Source organism: Polyergus mexicanus, unplaced genomic scaffold, assembly GCF_030449975.1.
Source record: "Polyergus mexicanus isolate NDT 795.1 unplaced genomic scaffold, iyPolMexi1.0 SCAF_1, whole genome shotgun sequence".
Lineage (NCBI taxonomy): Eukaryota > Metazoa > Arthropoda > Insecta > Hymenoptera > Formicidae > Polyergus > Polyergus mexicanus.
Genome location: NW_027223321.1, coordinates 5,981,317 through 5,999,350, shown reverse-complemented (window position 1 = coordinate 5,999,350; position 18,034 = coordinate 5,981,317). Strand labels below are relative to the sequence as shown.

At 36.0% G+C, this 18,034-nt stretch overlaps 1 protein-coding gene across 1 annotated transcript in view; it reads right to left on the bottom strand.

Annotated features, from left to right (window-relative positions):
* Wb (wing blister) overlaps positions 1-18,034 on the bottom strand; it is a 227,041-nt gene that overhangs the window by 170,178 nt on the left and 38,829 nt on the right. The window contains exon 2 of the mRNA XM_070296247.1: positions 15,740-16,059. Coding sequence (XP_070152348.1) covers positions 15,740-16,059 — 320 coding nt within the window. The remainder of the gene's footprint in view (positions 1-15,739; positions 16,060-18,034) is intronic.

The following is an 18,034-nucleotide window of genomic DNA, read 5'->3' as shown; positions in this document are numbered from 1 at the left end:
TTTCGCTCATACAAAGGAAAAATAAGTTTTTATTAGGTGTACAACTTTGCTTCCGTCGTTTTCCTATAGATGGCTTTAGCGGTAAGTAGTGGTCGAAATAAATAGATCGTAGACGTCATGCAATAAACTTGGGCATCTGTCAACATAACCCCATAGAAACATTAGTCGATTTGTGTCTGCATCATAAAGTTATTCTCGATTGAAAATGTCAGTTTACGAGCCAAATTCTCGTCATTTGCGGGAGGTTTTAATTTTCTGCTTCAATATGAAGAAATCTGCGGCTGAGGCTCATCGAATGCTCTCAAATACTTATGGTGAAGCCGCTATTAGTGAAAGAACGTGTCGTGAGTGGTTTCAACGCTTCAAGAACGGTGATTTTCACGTCGAAGACCGGCATAGCGGTGGAAGAGAGAAGGTTCTCGAAGATGCAGAATTGGAGACATTACTTAATGAAGACTCGAGTCAAAGTCAAAAAGAATTGGCACGATCATTGGGAGTGACTCAACAAGCAATTTCAAAATGTATAACTAGTTTTTTACAATAAAGCCTCGAATTTCGGAAAAAAAACGGCGGAAGCAAAGTTATACACCTAATACTATTAAATTTAAAATTGTATTGAAAAGAACTGAATGATTTTTGTGAGACAAGCATTTTTCATTTGCATAATATTTTCATTTTTTATCATTAATTGTAAGAATTACAATAAAAAATGTGTACTCAGTATTATGTATTCAATATTTTTTGCTATGACAATGAACATGTAACCAAAAAAAGAAAGATATATATTTATAATATATTTGAAACATATAATTCAAAATCATTGACCAATCAGATTGCCGATGGTTGCAATATAAGAACACAATGATCAAAGAGAGAATTTTTGAAAAAATTCCCCGAATTCGAATGAAATTCCATGAGAATTTTTTGATTTTTCAAGGTAAAAATGAAATTCCAGAGAATTCCAGGTTTTTTAGGTTTTTCCAAAGAATAGACACCCTGAATAATTTATATAGTTATTTATATGTTTTATCAGCAATATTGCTTTTATTTCATCAATAAAATGTAACCGCACGTAAAAAGTTTTACATTTATTTTGCAAAAAAAGAATCAATGGAGTACGAAAAATTACGGAAACTCCTCTACTTTTTAGCTCTCCCTCGTATTCCTTCATTTATTCGTTATCGCTAATAATCGAGACAAATTAAAATTGACATGGTAAGGGAAGATACGATTTTCGCGGACGACTACGTTTGGAAATCGAATTCTTACGTCGGTCGATGCGAGCGGAATCAAATTATGGGAAACGTCGCCGAGGGAAATGATTATTTGATGAAGAGCGAAATTCGATTTGCACATATGTCGGAGTCCGTAAAGAGGGAAGCTCCATAAAATTGGATTTAGACATGTACGTAAGTGTAAGATGGTGCAACGACCCCGCGCGACATTACGATGGAGCAATTTATATCGTTACCGAAGCAGCAATTTGACGATGTATTCTGCCTCATCGTATATTATTACTCGATGAAAATCGCAAAAACATAGCTGCAATTTCATTCGCCATTTAAAATAATATATAATTATATTGGCAGATTGCAATTAGCGAAAAGTAATCAAGAGGAGACTGATGAAAACACGTATGAAAAAAAAATTATGCGATTCTCCAACTGACAAATTATTTTCACGCACATAAAAGTCTATAAAAGTCTCATATTAATTTCTGAGAGATGAAAACTCATATATGATATTTTTAATGGAACAATATATCCTTTCCCTCATTAATTTTAATTGGATATTGTACCCGGTTCTTACGCGATCCGAGATATATTGTACAACATATTTATTCCTCAAAGCAACGGAGAGCACACTCGCCGTATTATTTATGCGGCGAATTATTTGCGTAGCGGGTTACGACTATCACGACGCTCCTCGAGGTGAGAATTCTCACGGGAAGCGCGTTTTCGGGCTTGACCGACGTGAGCGAGACCGGCGGACACCGCGCGGTCTGCCGCGAAGGATCCCACGTCCTGGTCTCTTGCCAATCTGATCCCTCGGCTTGGCCCGCGTTTCGCCGATGGTTGCCAAAAGTCATTCGAGCATGTTGCATCGGCGAGCGCTTTCGTCGCGCGTTAACTAGAAATCGTGATCGGCGCGCCGGTGAAATTAATCCGAAAAGCCCGAAGCAACCAGGAAGTAAGTGCGATCTGACATAACGAAATTTCTCGGAAGATCAATTTTACATTTTATTAAAAATATACAATATTTTTAAAAATATTATTTAATATGAATTCTCATCTCCCTTCTCTTTCTCTCTCCCAAAATATAATTTTTACGCGATATTTGTATGCAAGCATATGAAATTTAATCTGTCAGTCACGAGAATTAAGGAGGATGCGGGTATAAAGGATGCGGCTAAAAAATGAGATGCGTCATACCGTAGCTCGCCGGTTGAATTGCAAAGTGGACCGTCGTTAAAGGGAAAAGCGTGATTGTGAGAGTGACGTGAGAGGGCCCGTCGTTTTAACTTACACCGCGACGCGCGGACGTAACGTCTTTCGAAGCGGTTTGTTACGAGCAGAATCGCCTTCATTACTCGAGAAAGTTCGGGGAAACGTATTATCGCGAGCCCTGGGTGGTCCAAGGCCGTCGATTTTTTTACGACACGATTCGGTTTCTCAAAGAGAATTGCCCAGACTCCTTTAAAAGAGGGTCAGAGTCGTGATGAGAAGGACCCTTCGCAACGCGTTATATCAATTCTATATCGCCGAATACTTTGGGCCGTTTAAGTGTCTCTCGGTTATCAACGCGAGAGCAAGTTAGAAGTCGTTGGACATTTACGGTTGTTTCTCCAAACGATCTCCTCCGAACCTAACAGATTCAATCGTAATAATTTTCAGAAGAATCCGTGACAAGCGCAATTTATTAAGCATCTCCTCTAAAGGGGGATTCCACTTCCGGAAGATATAACCTAACCCAAATCTATTTCTTTAGGTTGGGTTACGTTGTATAATTCAAGTCAAATTTTCAGAAATAGGTTTGGGTTAGGTTATAACTTTTGGAAGTGGAGCCCTCCCGTAGGGAGATGCGTAACCAACTACGTCCACGCATATACTTTCCCATCCACACAACGATTGTGGGACAGACTTCGCTTTGCTTTGTAAAGTATATGAGTGCACACAGTAAGTTCCGTCTACTCTAAGGAGGGACTCTCGGAAGATATAACCTAACCCAAACCTATTTCTTTGGTTTGGGTTATGTTGTATAATTCAAGCTAAATTTTCAGAAATAGGTTTGGGTTAGGTTATATCTTTTGGAAGTGGAACCCCCCCGTAGGGAGATGCGTAACCAACTGCGTCCACGCATATACTTTTTCATCCATGCAACAATTTTGGGGCGGACTTTGTCTCTCCTATTCTGCACAATTACCAAAAAGGGTTAGGTTATATCTTCTGTCTCTATATTATTACCCAAATGTTAACATTAAATATCTCAGAAACTATAAGAGACCGCCGGTTAAGTTATATGGAAAAGTTACTCAGGGTCATGTCCTTGACAACATATGTCAAGGTCAAAGTCATCGGTGAGGTGTAATCTAATATGCACATTTATCTTAAATGTCAAAACTTTGGGAGCGTGTGGGGAATCGATAAACTAAGAGAAAAGTCCTTTAGAAATTTGCTTGTTTTTGTTTCGTTTTGAAGAAAATCACAAAAAAACGAAAAAGTTTTTATTAAAAAATTTAAAACAACATCAAAATTATTAGGCTTATATTGAAAAGTACTAATAAGATAAAAGTTGTGGAGGAATTAAGAAAAGGGAGAGAATTAAAATCTTCTTGAAGTAAAATTAGGGGATTGTAAATAAATACGCGATAACCTGAGATTATTGTATTGTTCTGTTTACTTTGGTTTATGTTACATTCCTGCTGTTATTAAGAAAGTGACAATATGAATAAATAAGTGTAAATAAATAAATAAATTGAAACGAAAAAGTTCTCGTTTTTTCACTTATTTATTATACTTAATTACGTAATAAATAAGTGAAAATTGTATTATAATTTATTATTTAAGTAATAAATAAATGAAAAGCAAGTGATAATTTTGATAATTTTAGTGTTGTTTTAAGTTTTTTGGTGAAAATTTGTTTGTTTCCTTTGCAAATTTTTTTTCCCGAGCGAAGTAAGACAAGCAAATCTCTAAAGAACTTTTTTTCTTAATTCATCGATCCCCCCCCCCACTCCCGAAGTTTTGATATTTAATTCCGGAACATCACCCTCTCTATATATTTATTAATAATGTTTATAAAAATATAAAATAAAATAATTTTAAATCCAAAAAAATTCGAAAAATTTTAAAATTATGCCAATATATCAAATATCATATAATTAATATATTGAAAATTTTAACAAGAGAGAGAATACTTAATGGAAAATACTCAAAACGAATAAGAAAGAAATCTTGCGCGCAACGAGAGATAACTGATCAGGATCGAAAAGCCGCACCAATATAAAGATGGGTATACACTTAGCGAACGAACACCGAATGAACAGCGAATGCAAACGTTCATTATTATCATTCAGCAGATATATACGCCAAAGCGAATGCGAACAGAACGTTCGATTCGCATTCGGCTCGATTCCCTCATGAAGCGGTACATCAAAGACAATTCGTGCGAGATTCGCTGTTCGTTCGGTGTTCGTTCGCTAAGTGTATACCCACCTTAAGACGGTTAATCGACCGAATAATTCGATTTCGAATCAGCGATACGGAGGCGAAAGCACATCGAGAGTCGCGGCTCCTCTCGATCGAGATCTTTTTTTAATTTTTTTTTTCTCTCCTCTCTCCTACCGCGTTCTTCCCTCGGTTAAGGAACGGCGCGACGCGAATACTCGTCCGCCTCGTCCATGCCCTAAAGCCGAAAGTATGCAGGCACCGTGTATAATCTCCGCTCGGGTAAATACCTGCTCCCATATACCCGCAACGTAAGATCGGTCACCATAAACGACGGTCCGGCGCATTTATTTCTGCTCGGCCGCGAGAGTCTCCTCGTCGAAGGGAAGCGACGAACGGAAGGAAGAGGCGAACGAAAAATTCCCCCCCTTCCCAAATTTTCGATCGTTAACCCTCCGCTACTCTCGCGTGCACATCGCTGCGATTCAAGCGCATCCGTCTATATCCGTTTTCCCTCTTTCTCCCTCGCGGAGTCTCTGTCCGGACTTAAAAATAACTCGAAAGCGCGCGCATCGCGTAGTACAAGCTTAATTGCCGTAAAGTTGTCAGACTGTAACGACGTGGTGGATCGCTTTAAATACAGAATGAATCTCCGTCGTTATTTCTAAATGTGGAATTATTATTGATGATGCGCGGAGGGATGAATTGTTTACTCGAAATGAAATGTTTTATTTCGAGCTACGCAAAAATCGCGCGGCTCGAAATTGATACCGTCATCCTGTTACGCGTTATACGTGTGATAATAATTCTTAGCAGTCGTAAACTCCCCCGATACGATCGATCGATTGTCGAGATGAAATTCCGCGATCCCAATTAAGAGAACGCGGAGCGCAGAATGAACGAGAGTAAAGGGCGAATGCAAATGATCCGCATATATTTCGCTCAGACGTGATGTCGCTTGTTTCAATATAATTCGAAGTAATTAAATTAATCGACACGAGGTGCAGAAATAAAAAATGCATTCGATTTATTCACGCTCTCCATTTTAAAGTCTTCGAGTTACGGACGGCACGCCAATTACGATCCTCGATAATGTTTATATCGCGATGTACTACATTTTTTCAAATATGAACGGCTACATCGCATCAGTCGCATCAAATAATTTAAATGTAATAATAACACTGGTCGACGAAATAAGATTTTTTTTTTTTTTTTTTTTTTTCCAGAAAAATCTTTCCTGCCTGGAACTTTCGGCATTTTTATCATAAAGTATAAGTCTTGAGCTTCATTTTGAGACTGTTATCGCTTTCTGGAGCATGTCCCCATCGAAAGATATAACTCACGCAAAAGTCTCAAAACCACCTATTTTAGCAACTTTGATTGAATTTTTCTCAAAAACTTGACGCGATACGCCATTTTTATGGCCAGATTTGTAATCAGCATTAAAAAATCTATCAAAAATAACTCGATAGAACTTAAAATAAAGAACCCCGCACTAATCATATGGAAAATCTGTCCCGGTCAAATCAATTGGTTTTTACATATGTTGTAGCTTATGACCTACTGAACAAAAGATGTAATGGGCACAAAGCTCAATAATGTGACAGTTATCGAGTTATAACCAGTCAAACATGAAAAATTCGGACTGCCGAATAGTCAAATCTCGGAAGGTATTGATTTTTTTGAAAAATGTTTGAAACAAACATAGCAGGGTTTTACAAAATCTGTTAGTTGGTGACATTATTTGTGAATTTTGAATGACCTTGAAAAGCTCAGTGAACAAAAATCTTTATCTTTATCTTTGCAGCGTCTCGCGTTCACTGAACTTTCAGTTAAGGAGCGAAATAGCGGGTATTCGATTTATTGCCGATTTATTCCCTTACACCTTGATTTTCTCACATTTCGTTCCGGCATGACCGGCCACGACAAACCATCATCGCATTCTCCCATAAATTTTCATCAAACGATGACTAGCCGAGAAATATTTTACACATTTGTAAAAACGTGATAAGTTAATTTTTCTCATTGACTCAAGTATGTTTGACAAGGAGCAATCTTTCGCGAATGAATATAAACTGGGATGTAAATTTTCCGTTTACGTTTTAAACGTTACGTAATAAATTCATGCGTTGCTGATAGAATTTCAAATAAACCACAAATTCTATCGCATACGTAATACTTTTATGTGTATCATCATGATAAACAAATCAAAATTTAATTACGTTACGTTCTTGATCAGCTCGTTTGCGAAAGGCGCAAGGGCATAATATCTAGCGATTAAGTAAAATTCTCGGCGTGATGAGTAAAATGTCGCTTTAAATTTCGTTCCGCTTCTTAACTTAACGAAAGCCAATCTTTCGATACGAGCGCGAATCGCTTGCGTGTCTTCTCGCCTCGCGGTTCTCTTATTGCAACAGGCCGCGAGGATAACGTCCCGTAAAACTTTCGTCCCATAAATAAAAGGACGTTTTAATTATCGGCCGGTTTCGCGAATCAAAGAAGACCAATTTACGCGCGTGAAGCGCCGCAAACGCTACGGTCGTGTGCCGCGTACCTGTTGCCAAGGAAGCTTCAATGAGGCAGGTAGTAATATCGTTGAGCCACGAAATATCTTAATAATCAAGTCCCTGTCGGTTCGAACGAGGACCCAGATAATAATTCACGCCATTCACTCGGCAGGTTTTCATGGAGAGATGCAAGAAAAAAAGTATGGAAGCAAGAAAAGGGGCAAGGGAACGATCTCACATACGGCGCTTAATCGATCGATCGCGTATAGTACGCGGGGGGACCGACCTCTTCATCGAATTCAGAATTACTGATATAGAGATCTAAATTAAAGAGAAAAAAAAAAAAATAAGCAAAGCATCAAAGAAAAAACTTAAACAATTTTCAATTTTACCTGAGTCGACATTTTTTTTCTACTTTGACTTCAATTTTTAATCTAATATATTACCCTGATGAAAAGGGGTAATATTACGTTGATACTTTGAATATAATTGGATCAGTTTCTTTTGAAACTATTTAATTTATAATTTTGCCGAAAATTCTCCCTTTAAACCTGTAAGTAGAAAATTATTTATTACCAGTTTCAGAGAGTTAAAATAGAAACTCAATTCTCTCCTCCAATAAATTAAATCTATTAAGAATCTCTAGAATTTATAAACATGAGAAAATTAAGATTAAAAATAAAAGCAAAATTTCAATTCAAATAATATATTCAGGCAAAATGATATATTTAATTATACCTTGATAGTATAAGTATTTTCCTCTTAATACGTGATTTTATTTAAATTGTGTAACATGCTTAATAATAAATTCGATTATGACCTGCTTATAAGTTTGATTCATTTCTTCTAATTGACGACCGTGAATTCATGATACGATTATCGCTTACGATTAGAGTTCCATCACACCGGAGGACGAAGAAAATCTCGTTTAATCGCCTTGCCCTGCATAGCGACGATCAACGGTCAGCAGAAGGCAAAAAGATGGCCGATCGCGGCTCGATCGTATATAAGGGCCGCGCGCCGCGGTCTGTAATTATCGCCACTGGCCGTGGGAATTGAATTACGAGGTAAATTCGTGACGTGCCGCAACGGTGGCTGTCCCGATAAAAGCCACGAAGCCGCCCAGCCATCACCTTAAGCAGGTTCAACGATCTCGATCGAGACTATCATGATTCATGATGATTTTTATATAGATTTATTATATAAGCATAATAATATATAAAATCAAACAAAACAAGTTTTTTTTTTTTTTTACTTATTTATTTACATTTTATTTATGTTATCATCTATTTAATGCAGATATTGTTCAAAATGTTGCCCTCTTGCAGCAATGCAGGCATTACATCCAGCACTGAGCTCATTAATTGCAACTAGACATTGATCTAGTGATATTTGGTGCACCGTATCTATGATTCGGTCTCTTAATTGCTCTCTTGAATTGATTGGCACCGTAAAGGATAACATCAAGTGTTTACGTATGTAAGGAACCTTGAAAGCAGAAAGTTTATTCGGTGCCAATCAACTCGAGAGAGCAACTAACAATGAGAGATTGAATTTTTGCGATTTTCTCTAAAATGGAGCAAGAACGAGCAAGGACTCTAAAGGACTTCTTGTCTTAGTTTTTCGGTCCCCTACGCGCTCTTGAAGTTTTGCCATTTAAATTTGGGACACCATGTATATTCAGGAGAAATTTATTTATTATTAATTAATTCATAATAAGTTTTACAGATAAAAATTTACGCTTCGATATTGCTCTAAATTTTTATGGTAGAATTTTGCATGATACATCACGGAGAGAATCACGTTGCGTTCGACTTAATCAGGGTGTCCATTCAAAGCTTGTCAAAAAATTCTCTGAGAATTCCCTCATTTTTCAGGTTATTTGTTCAAAATTCCAGGTAAAATTAGACAATTTTTAGATAAAATTTTTTTAAATTTTTTTTTTTTTTATGTGCGTTTTCTAATACTTTTCATTCACATACAAAGAAAAAATAAACCACTAGAATTTTAGATATTAAATTTAAAAATGTATTGAAAATAACTGAATGACTTTTGTAAGATAAGCATTTTTCATTCGCTTAATATTTTCATTTTCTATTATTAATTGTAAGAATTACAATAAAAAATGTGTACTCAGTATTGTGTATCCAGTATTTTTTGCTATGACAATGAACATCATAATCAAAGAGAGAAAGATATATATATTCATAATATATTTGAAGCATATAATTCACAATCATTGACCAATAAAATTGTCGATGCTTGCAATATAAGAACAAAATGATGAAAGAGAGAATTTTTGAAAAAATTTCTCGAATAAAATTCCATGAGAATTCCCTGATTTTTCAAGATTAAAATAAAATCCCTGAGAATTCCAGGTTTCCTAGGTTTTTTCAGAGAGTAGACACCCCCCGTTAATGCATGTAAGGCGCCTCACGATTCATAACAATCCAATAACGTACGATATTAGACGGCCATAAAATCCGGATAAAAAGCCACGATAACCTCGTCGTATAACATACGTATACATCATCCGCGCGATCCCGCAAGGCTCGGGGTTCATGAATAGGAAAAAAGAACAAATCCCCTCTTCGGACGTGAAACGATCTTCCACCCCACGAGGTATTATTTTCGTGACTTCGTCTGCTCCATCTCTCCCTCCTTCCCCCCGCAGTTCCAGTTCCCCAGCAGCCCGCCCAGAGAAGATGATTCATTCACCCGGCCGATGAAGAAGATGGGCGCGCGCGCGCACAGGTTCGAGGACCTCGAACAGACGTTCAAGGGACGACAGCGACTCGACTCGCTAATCCGTGAACAATGAAGGATTCGGGCTGGGTTCAATCGTTCGTCTCGAGTACCATTCGTTGCTCCTTTTCACCTTCGATGTCTCGCCGCGGGGTTAGAGGTACCGTTGATCCACGGTTGATAACTCACCCGTTTCGTTTCAACGCTATTCGAGAGAGATGATGGTTTGACGTGTACTCCGATCCCTTCCATGATCCTTTTTTCAGGATCACTTGTCCTTTTGGCGATCCGCACGAGTGATAGCACGCGCGATATCGCGAACGTGTCGATTGATACTCTTGATATTTATAGCTTTTTGAATGCGTTTTTAAAGTGTCATATCATATATTTCGAGAAGAATTTAAAAATTTTTAATTATAGATATAATAAATTTGTGTAACTTGTCTAAATTGTTACGAAAGATATTTAATTAGCGATCACAGCGATTTATTTACTCTCTGTTTCTTTATCTTTCTCTCTTCTTCGCAAAATATATGAAATAAATTTTCTTCATTGACAATGAAAATGCTGATGAATTTCCTTGCCACGATATAAAGATTGGCCAATGATAACTCCTCTTCTCTCTCTTTTATTTAATTTTTAAAAATTATTTCATAACGGTGTTAAAAAGATATATTGGGTTGAGTAAAAAGTCATTGCGTATTTTTGCAACAGATGGCATTAGTTCAGTTTTGGCAGTACTAGAGTCATTCACACATATGTTTGTCATATATCGTTTAACAGCTGACGGTTTAAGCTTCATTCTAAAAAAAAAATTGAGCGATTTGGTTGAGTTTTGGAGATTTTACAACAAGTTGAAGATGGAAGACCAAACTGTGCATTTTCGCCATATTTTACTGTATTACTTCCGTAAAGGGAAGAACGCGCGTCAAGCTTGTGAAAAATTGCGTAAAGTTTACGGTGACGATGCTCTACAAGAACGTCAGTGCCAAAACTGGTTCAAGAAATTCCGCGCTGGTAATTTTGATCTCAAAGATGCTCCTCGGTCAGGAAGGCCCACCGAGGTTGATGACGACAAAATAAAGGCATTGATCAAGTCAAACCCACGTTACACGACACGAAAGATTGCAGAAACATTGAAGATCAGTCAAAAAAGTGTTCACGTCCACCTAAAGAAGCTGGGATACGTAAGCAAACTCGATATTTGGATTCCTTATGAACTCAAAGAAGTTCATTTGACGGCGCGTATAAACATCTGCGATATGCTCATGAAACGTGAAGAAAACGATTCTTTTTTGAAACAAATGATAACTGGTGATGAGAAGTGGATTGTTTACAACAATGTGGAACACAAACGGTCTTGGTCCCGACGTGATGATTCGCCTCAAACGACTTTAAAAGCAGAACTCCATCAGAGGAAGGTTATGCCCTCAGTGTGGTGGGATTGGAAGGGTGTGGTGTTTTTTGAGCTCCTACCAAGGAACCGAACAATCAATTCGGATGTGTACTGTCGGCAATTGGACAGTTTGAACGAATCTGTCATCCAGAAACGTCCGGAGCTCGTCAATCGTAAAGGAGTTGTGTTCCATCATGACAACGCGAGACCACACACATTTTTGGCGACCCGTCAAAAATTATTGGATGAAATGTGTTGCCCCACCCAGTATACTCGCCTGACCTTGCGCCGTCAGACTTCCACTTGTTTCGCTCTCTTCAAAACTCCTTGCGTGAAATAACGTTAAATTTAGATGAGGCGGTAAATCAGCACCTTGTTCAGTTTTTCGCCAATAAAGACAGGTCCTTCTACGAACGGGGAATTATGAAGCTCACCGAAAGATGGCAAAAGGTCATCGAACAAAACGGAAAATATATCATTGATTGATCTTTGTTCTTTATATAAATAAATGACTTTGAAAAACATACAAAAAATACACAATGACTTTTTACTCAACCCAATATTTCGTTAATGACATACATATAATCAATTTATTTTCGTATTCAGAATATATTGAATGCATTTTCCAAAAATTCAAACTTTATTAAGAATATCAATAAATTTCCTGCAACGATGGTCGCTCCTCCTCTTCCATTATACCGAAAAGCGGTAAGTCGAGAATCCCGCAAGAATTACGGCGGCGACAGCTCCTTTCTTAATGTTTGCCGATCATTTGTAGCCGTCTGTTAATTATTGCGCAACATCATCTCGGCCCCTTCGCCATATACACCGAGATAAAGGTTGTCCATCAAAGCGGCCCCTTTTCGGCACGAACAAATTAATTTATTTCACCGGATACCTTCGCGTGGGAGGCGGGACCGATCTTGGCACTTGGTCATGTCAATCAGTAGCGCAAACAGAAGTTGGTACACGAGATGAGACACCGACCAACGCGTGAGTATTCTTTTTTTTTGGAAAATCAGGAAATAAGCATCGACTCTTCTCTACATTACGCGATAAATATTATTCTTATTATCGTGACACAATTAAAAAAATTGTGTAAAATTTAACAGATATCACATGTCCCAAACAATCCACACAAATTTTTGTGTTAATTTAACGTAATATGAATATGTTAAATAGCGACATTAATATTATGTTAATATTTTAATACAAAGTAAATGCAAATCTCAAAATAATTGGAAATAAATTTTGTGTAAAATGTACATATTTTTTTTATGATAAAATTAACATGGAAAAATGTTATTGATGGTCTCTAAGTCATTGTTACTCTTATTGTAGAATAAAATCAATATTTTTTTCTGTAAATTTTAACAGTTAAATGCTATCACTAATAATACGAAATATATTTATTGTGTAAAATTAAATATATTTTTACGTTGTGTTATTTTTAACTTTTTTTCAATCGTTTAAATAATTTAACACTTGAGTTCAATTAACACAACAGGAATATGAATTAAATTAACACATAAATTTTAACCGGCATATTTTTTAACAAGAAAACACAAATTTTCCAACGTTACATGTTCATCTTTCCATAAAAAAAAAAAAAAAGATTGAACTAGTAAATGCTAATTTTATAGTTTCGTTATTATAACAGAATTAATAATAAATAATCTTATGAAATTTTCATTACATCTTTCCAAAATTATTTTTAGTTTCATTATTATAACAGAATTAATAATAAATAATCTTATCAGATTTTTATTAAATCTTTCCAAAATTATTTTCAGTGATTAAATAAAATAACTTATATTACCTTTCTCAATTTTAGAAAAAATTATCAAAGTGCTATTCCAAATTAATGTAATAATATTAAATATTAATTTCAAATCGTCACAATTTTCCGCGGATGCTAAAGCGATTATCGTTTGTTTTTTTTTTTTCTCGATTTGAATAGTCATAAATCAGTTCACAATTATAATGGCAATATAACATCGTTAAAAACAACAATATTGGTGCATCTGCGATTTAACGCTGATTCGCGAGATTAAAGAGACAATCACGAGTAACGTTGGACGGTTGTAAAATTAATAAGCGCAATGAACGTTAACAAGAATCATAAATATGCTCTGCCGCGTACCACTTATTCGCCGATTAGTATAATCATTCCCGATATCCATGAGTCGTAATTTAAAAATGTCGCAATAAATCGCCGGCTATCTTTTCTTTATAAAGAAGGCAAATTCGTAGGATTATATCATCCGAAGAGAAATGCCTCGGGCTGTGGATTTTATGTTCTTACCTTTTAGAAAAATCCACTGCGTGTACTATCTTTTTCTTTATCTTTCAAAATAGCTCATAATATGTTTCTTCATACAACGTATCGTTATTAATTTTAATTAATTCATTCATTACGCGTTGAAATATTATATAAGACCGATTATGAGGTAATAAAAATTGACTTTATTATCTTTAACATTAACGTTACGATTTTCATCATTGGCCATGTTTCTCCACTTAATTAAATACTGATAATATATTATCGTTTAACATTGAAGTTTGTATTTAACAACACAATTTATATCGCGACCGCGCGATATTAATTCTCTCGTGGCAAAAATGTCCACAGTATAATTACACATTAGCAAATGGGATTATAATTGTATGTGTGCGAGAGAGAGAGAGAGAGAGAGGCCATCGTCAATGATCATTAAAAGTCCGATCGTCCGATTTCCGTTACGCCAAAAGTAAATTTATTTTTTATTTAGAAAATTCTATTGCCCGCATGGTATTAATTTCGTTCAATCAGGTCTCTTAATTATGGATCGTTACAGGAGAATCGGCTTTTGTGAAACGACACACCCACGACGCGCAAGATATCCTGAACGGGGAGAAAGGATTAGGTTCGCAATCAGAATCCAATTAAGGGCCAACAAGAGATTGCGGTCCTCCAATTCCTAATTACACATCGAGATTTCGCCTATCTTAACGTGTTCATTATTGCGATACGCTGCGGATTCTACGAGCATATTAACGCATCAATTATACTCAGGACCCTCCGACTATCGTATGGATATGAAGGATCAATTAACAAATTGCACGTGCGCGTTCGTCGAACGTTGGAACAATCAACCTTTAATTACCATCCGGTCTATTTCTAAGGTTCAAAATGCAATCTACAATTTTTGTAAACAATCTAAATAAATATGCAAATGTATTGTATTAATTTTCATACTGTATATATCATAGTTTCGTTATAAAAATATAAAAAATTGCAAAATTCGAGCAAATATTAATTTTTCATTAATTAAACAAAGCTTTATACGTGAAATTATTTCTTCACTAAATATTCTTGAACAAAAAATATTATTTTCTTTTTTTTCTTAATTTTATTTATCCTTATTTGTATACGCAAATTAATTTCTATTTTATCTTTGTCTGTAAATGGGCCCCGTATATCATACTAAATAAATAAATATTTGTATTAACAAGTTTTTTATTTTTACTCTCTTACAAAATTTCTTATAATATTTACGGAAGTTTGATTTCGTGTTGAAAAATCACGTATAAAAATCTCAGAATAAAAGCGACGCTTTTTAGAAGCCTTTCTACGCTTGAAATAAAATACCCTCTCGTCAAAATTTAGCTCACCCTTGCCTGTCGTATCGACACCACCACACATTCTGCAGAGCCATTTCGCAGTACTCTACAGCTACGTCCTCATTACCGACCCTTAAAAAAAAAAAAAAAAAAAAAACTTCCTCTATGAGAAAGCAAAAAGAACCGCCATGCTCGTTAAAACGTTTTTCTCTACCGCCGTTCACAATTTGTTAAAGGACGAAGGGCCACATGGACATGCCTGCGAGCAGCCACGTAAATTTCCGGAAAGGAATCCTCTAAAGGGATCCAACTTCTCTATCCGTTCCTTTTTGTCTCTTTCCCCGTCCCCCCCCCCCTCCTATCGGGATCTTTCTCTGTTTCATTTTACGCAAATCTGTTGATTTTCTTATTCTATTCTCTCTCGTTTCTCGCATCTATCCCTTTCTCAGTCTGCTTCGGCTCTGTCGGCATCAAACGGACGACATAAATTGGAACCAAAGGGCATAATGCAAGAAACGAGTCTAACGAGAGGAAAAAGGTTTTACGATTTTTCGGGAACAAAGGCCCTTTAACGTGATGTAATGCAAACCCATAGGAGTTTCGAGAATAGGCGTATTCAGAAAATGGAAGGAAAGTGAAATGTATATACAAAGATAATGAATGAAAACTGCAAAGCAGTCTTTTAAAAAGCGAGTCCACCCATTCTTTTAGGTGCAAAAATTTCACATATGTTGTTTATTACGTAAAATTACGTAAAATTTTTTGAAACAATTTGTTTCAAAATTTTCAGCATTCGTCAGAAAATAATTACGAAAATTTACCTGTTTCAGATCTAGGAGAATCGTCACGTATTCGTAGTGATCGCCTCTGGCCAACGTAGGGCTCTGCCACCATCTGCCAGGATTCGGATCGAGGACGTTGCTGATGTTGCGCCTCTTGCCAGGATCAGGACTCTTAGAATCGCAAACGGCGCATCTCGACAACTCCGAGGGCTTGCAAAAGGTCTCCGGGCCCTCCTCACCGCATGTCGCATTTACGAATATATCCGCTTTCGCGGCGACATTGAACGTAGACGGAAAGAGACCGCCATTTTTCAAACTCTTGTTGAGGACTGAACGATGACCGTACGGTCCTCTTGGAACTAAAATTAAAAAAAGAAATTCTTATAAAATCGAGTTTGATAATAAAAGAAAATAAATCGCATAACAATACGTGAATCTGTTTCAACAATTTTTCTATTATAAATATAATTAATTTATTAAAAATAACTAATTATTATTAAATAATTAATTATTAAATATAATTTCATATAATTATATTATCATGAGTTTTGAGAATTTTTTATTAGTACGCTATGACTTGTCATAATTTACTGCCGATATAAAATTGAGGCAATGTGTTTTTTTCGAGGCTCTGCTCTAACTGTGTTACCATTAAAACTTTCGTCAGAATCTGAAATAAAGTCGCGCGATCTTAAAATTATTTTTAAATTCTTTTTTTAGTTTCGTTTTACGAGATTTTACTGCTGCCTTTTATTGACGAATTGGTATATTATAATAGTGTGTGGTGTCGATAAATCATTGCGAGTGTCAGGCTCCAGCCGTTTCCTATGTTTATTTGGCAAACATCTGCTGTGAGGTTGAAGGTATATTAGCATCTCATAAAATCATTTCATGTGAAAAATTCATGCGGGAAAAGCTAATTTTACATTAGTCTTCCGAGATGTTTCTTCTCCTGACATTTTTATTAGACAGGTTTATAAATTGCTGTGCTTTCCATTTCTAAATAGAATGAATTAAATAATTCATTATATAAAAAATGAATATGATTAATCATCTTCTTTTTTAAATCGCAAACGAGGGAGAAAAAAAAAGAGAGAATGAGTGATAGATCTGTATCCTTGCTCCTTAATAAATTGTAATTTTACATTAATCAAACTTCTGACAATTGAGAATTTTACAAGAAATACATGACGTTCGAGAGATTCCGGAACGTAAATTTCAATCGATCGGAGATGTCAATTAATATAACGTACAAACGCGCACGTGTAATTAATCCGACCAATCGTCAGTTATAATTACAATACAACAAAAAATTGCAATTTTTCGCGGACGCGACATCTCCGCGGTCGGGAGAACTGACAAACACGACAAAGGAAAAAGGAGACTGTGTAATCGAAGCGACGCGGACGATCCCGTCATTTTCTGCTAGGCGACGCATCCATCAACAGGTTTTGACAGAGCGCAACGCGAAACCAGTCGTGCGCGCGCGAACAAGTCCGAGATGGTGCAACGAGATGCAGCGAACAGGTTCCGTCGGTTTCTCCGCGCAAGATCGAACGGTTTACACGAATGGAGAGAACGGCGATATAAGAAACGTGACGAGTTATCCGCGAGAGATAAAAGATAATTTGCGACATGCCGCGCCAGTGATAATGAATTGATCATCGCGGAAATTGCAGTGGAAAGAAGCAGTTCGATCGAGGCTCTTCCTCGTTCGTGCCGATTGACAAAAACTTTATGGATGTATGTGTCATATGTCAAAACATTGGCAGAAGCATAAAAATTTCGTAGACTGTTGTACTATTTCTTCTGAGTATGTATGAAAATATTGAGCACAATTCTCTTAATGGCTTGAAAATTATTTAAGTTTAAGGTTAATATTGATTCTCATGGAAAATCGCGTATTTCGCGTCGCATGTATTGACAAGTTTGACAAAGAAAAAATATTGTCAACAAAATAAAAATTTTCATATATTATTATTATTATTGCAAAAACTATAATAAATATTTGCGCAAAACTTGATTATACACATCCACTTACTCGTTTAAAAGTTATTTGCTAAAAATTGTAGAAAAATATTCTCTCTTTCTTTTTCTGCAAATTACTTTTTTTTTTTTTTGTTTCTTGCAGTTGATACTCTTCGAGTGATACTCACGATCAAAAGCTTTTGTCATAAATTAGGAAAATATTAATTACAACTATTTTCTTTTACGAAGACGTTAAAAACCATATTATTTTGTAACATTTTAATTCTTTTTACAATCCGGATTTACTTATTTGATTTTTCAAACAGTATAAACGTAAATATGTTTCTTTTTTAATTTTAACAGTTT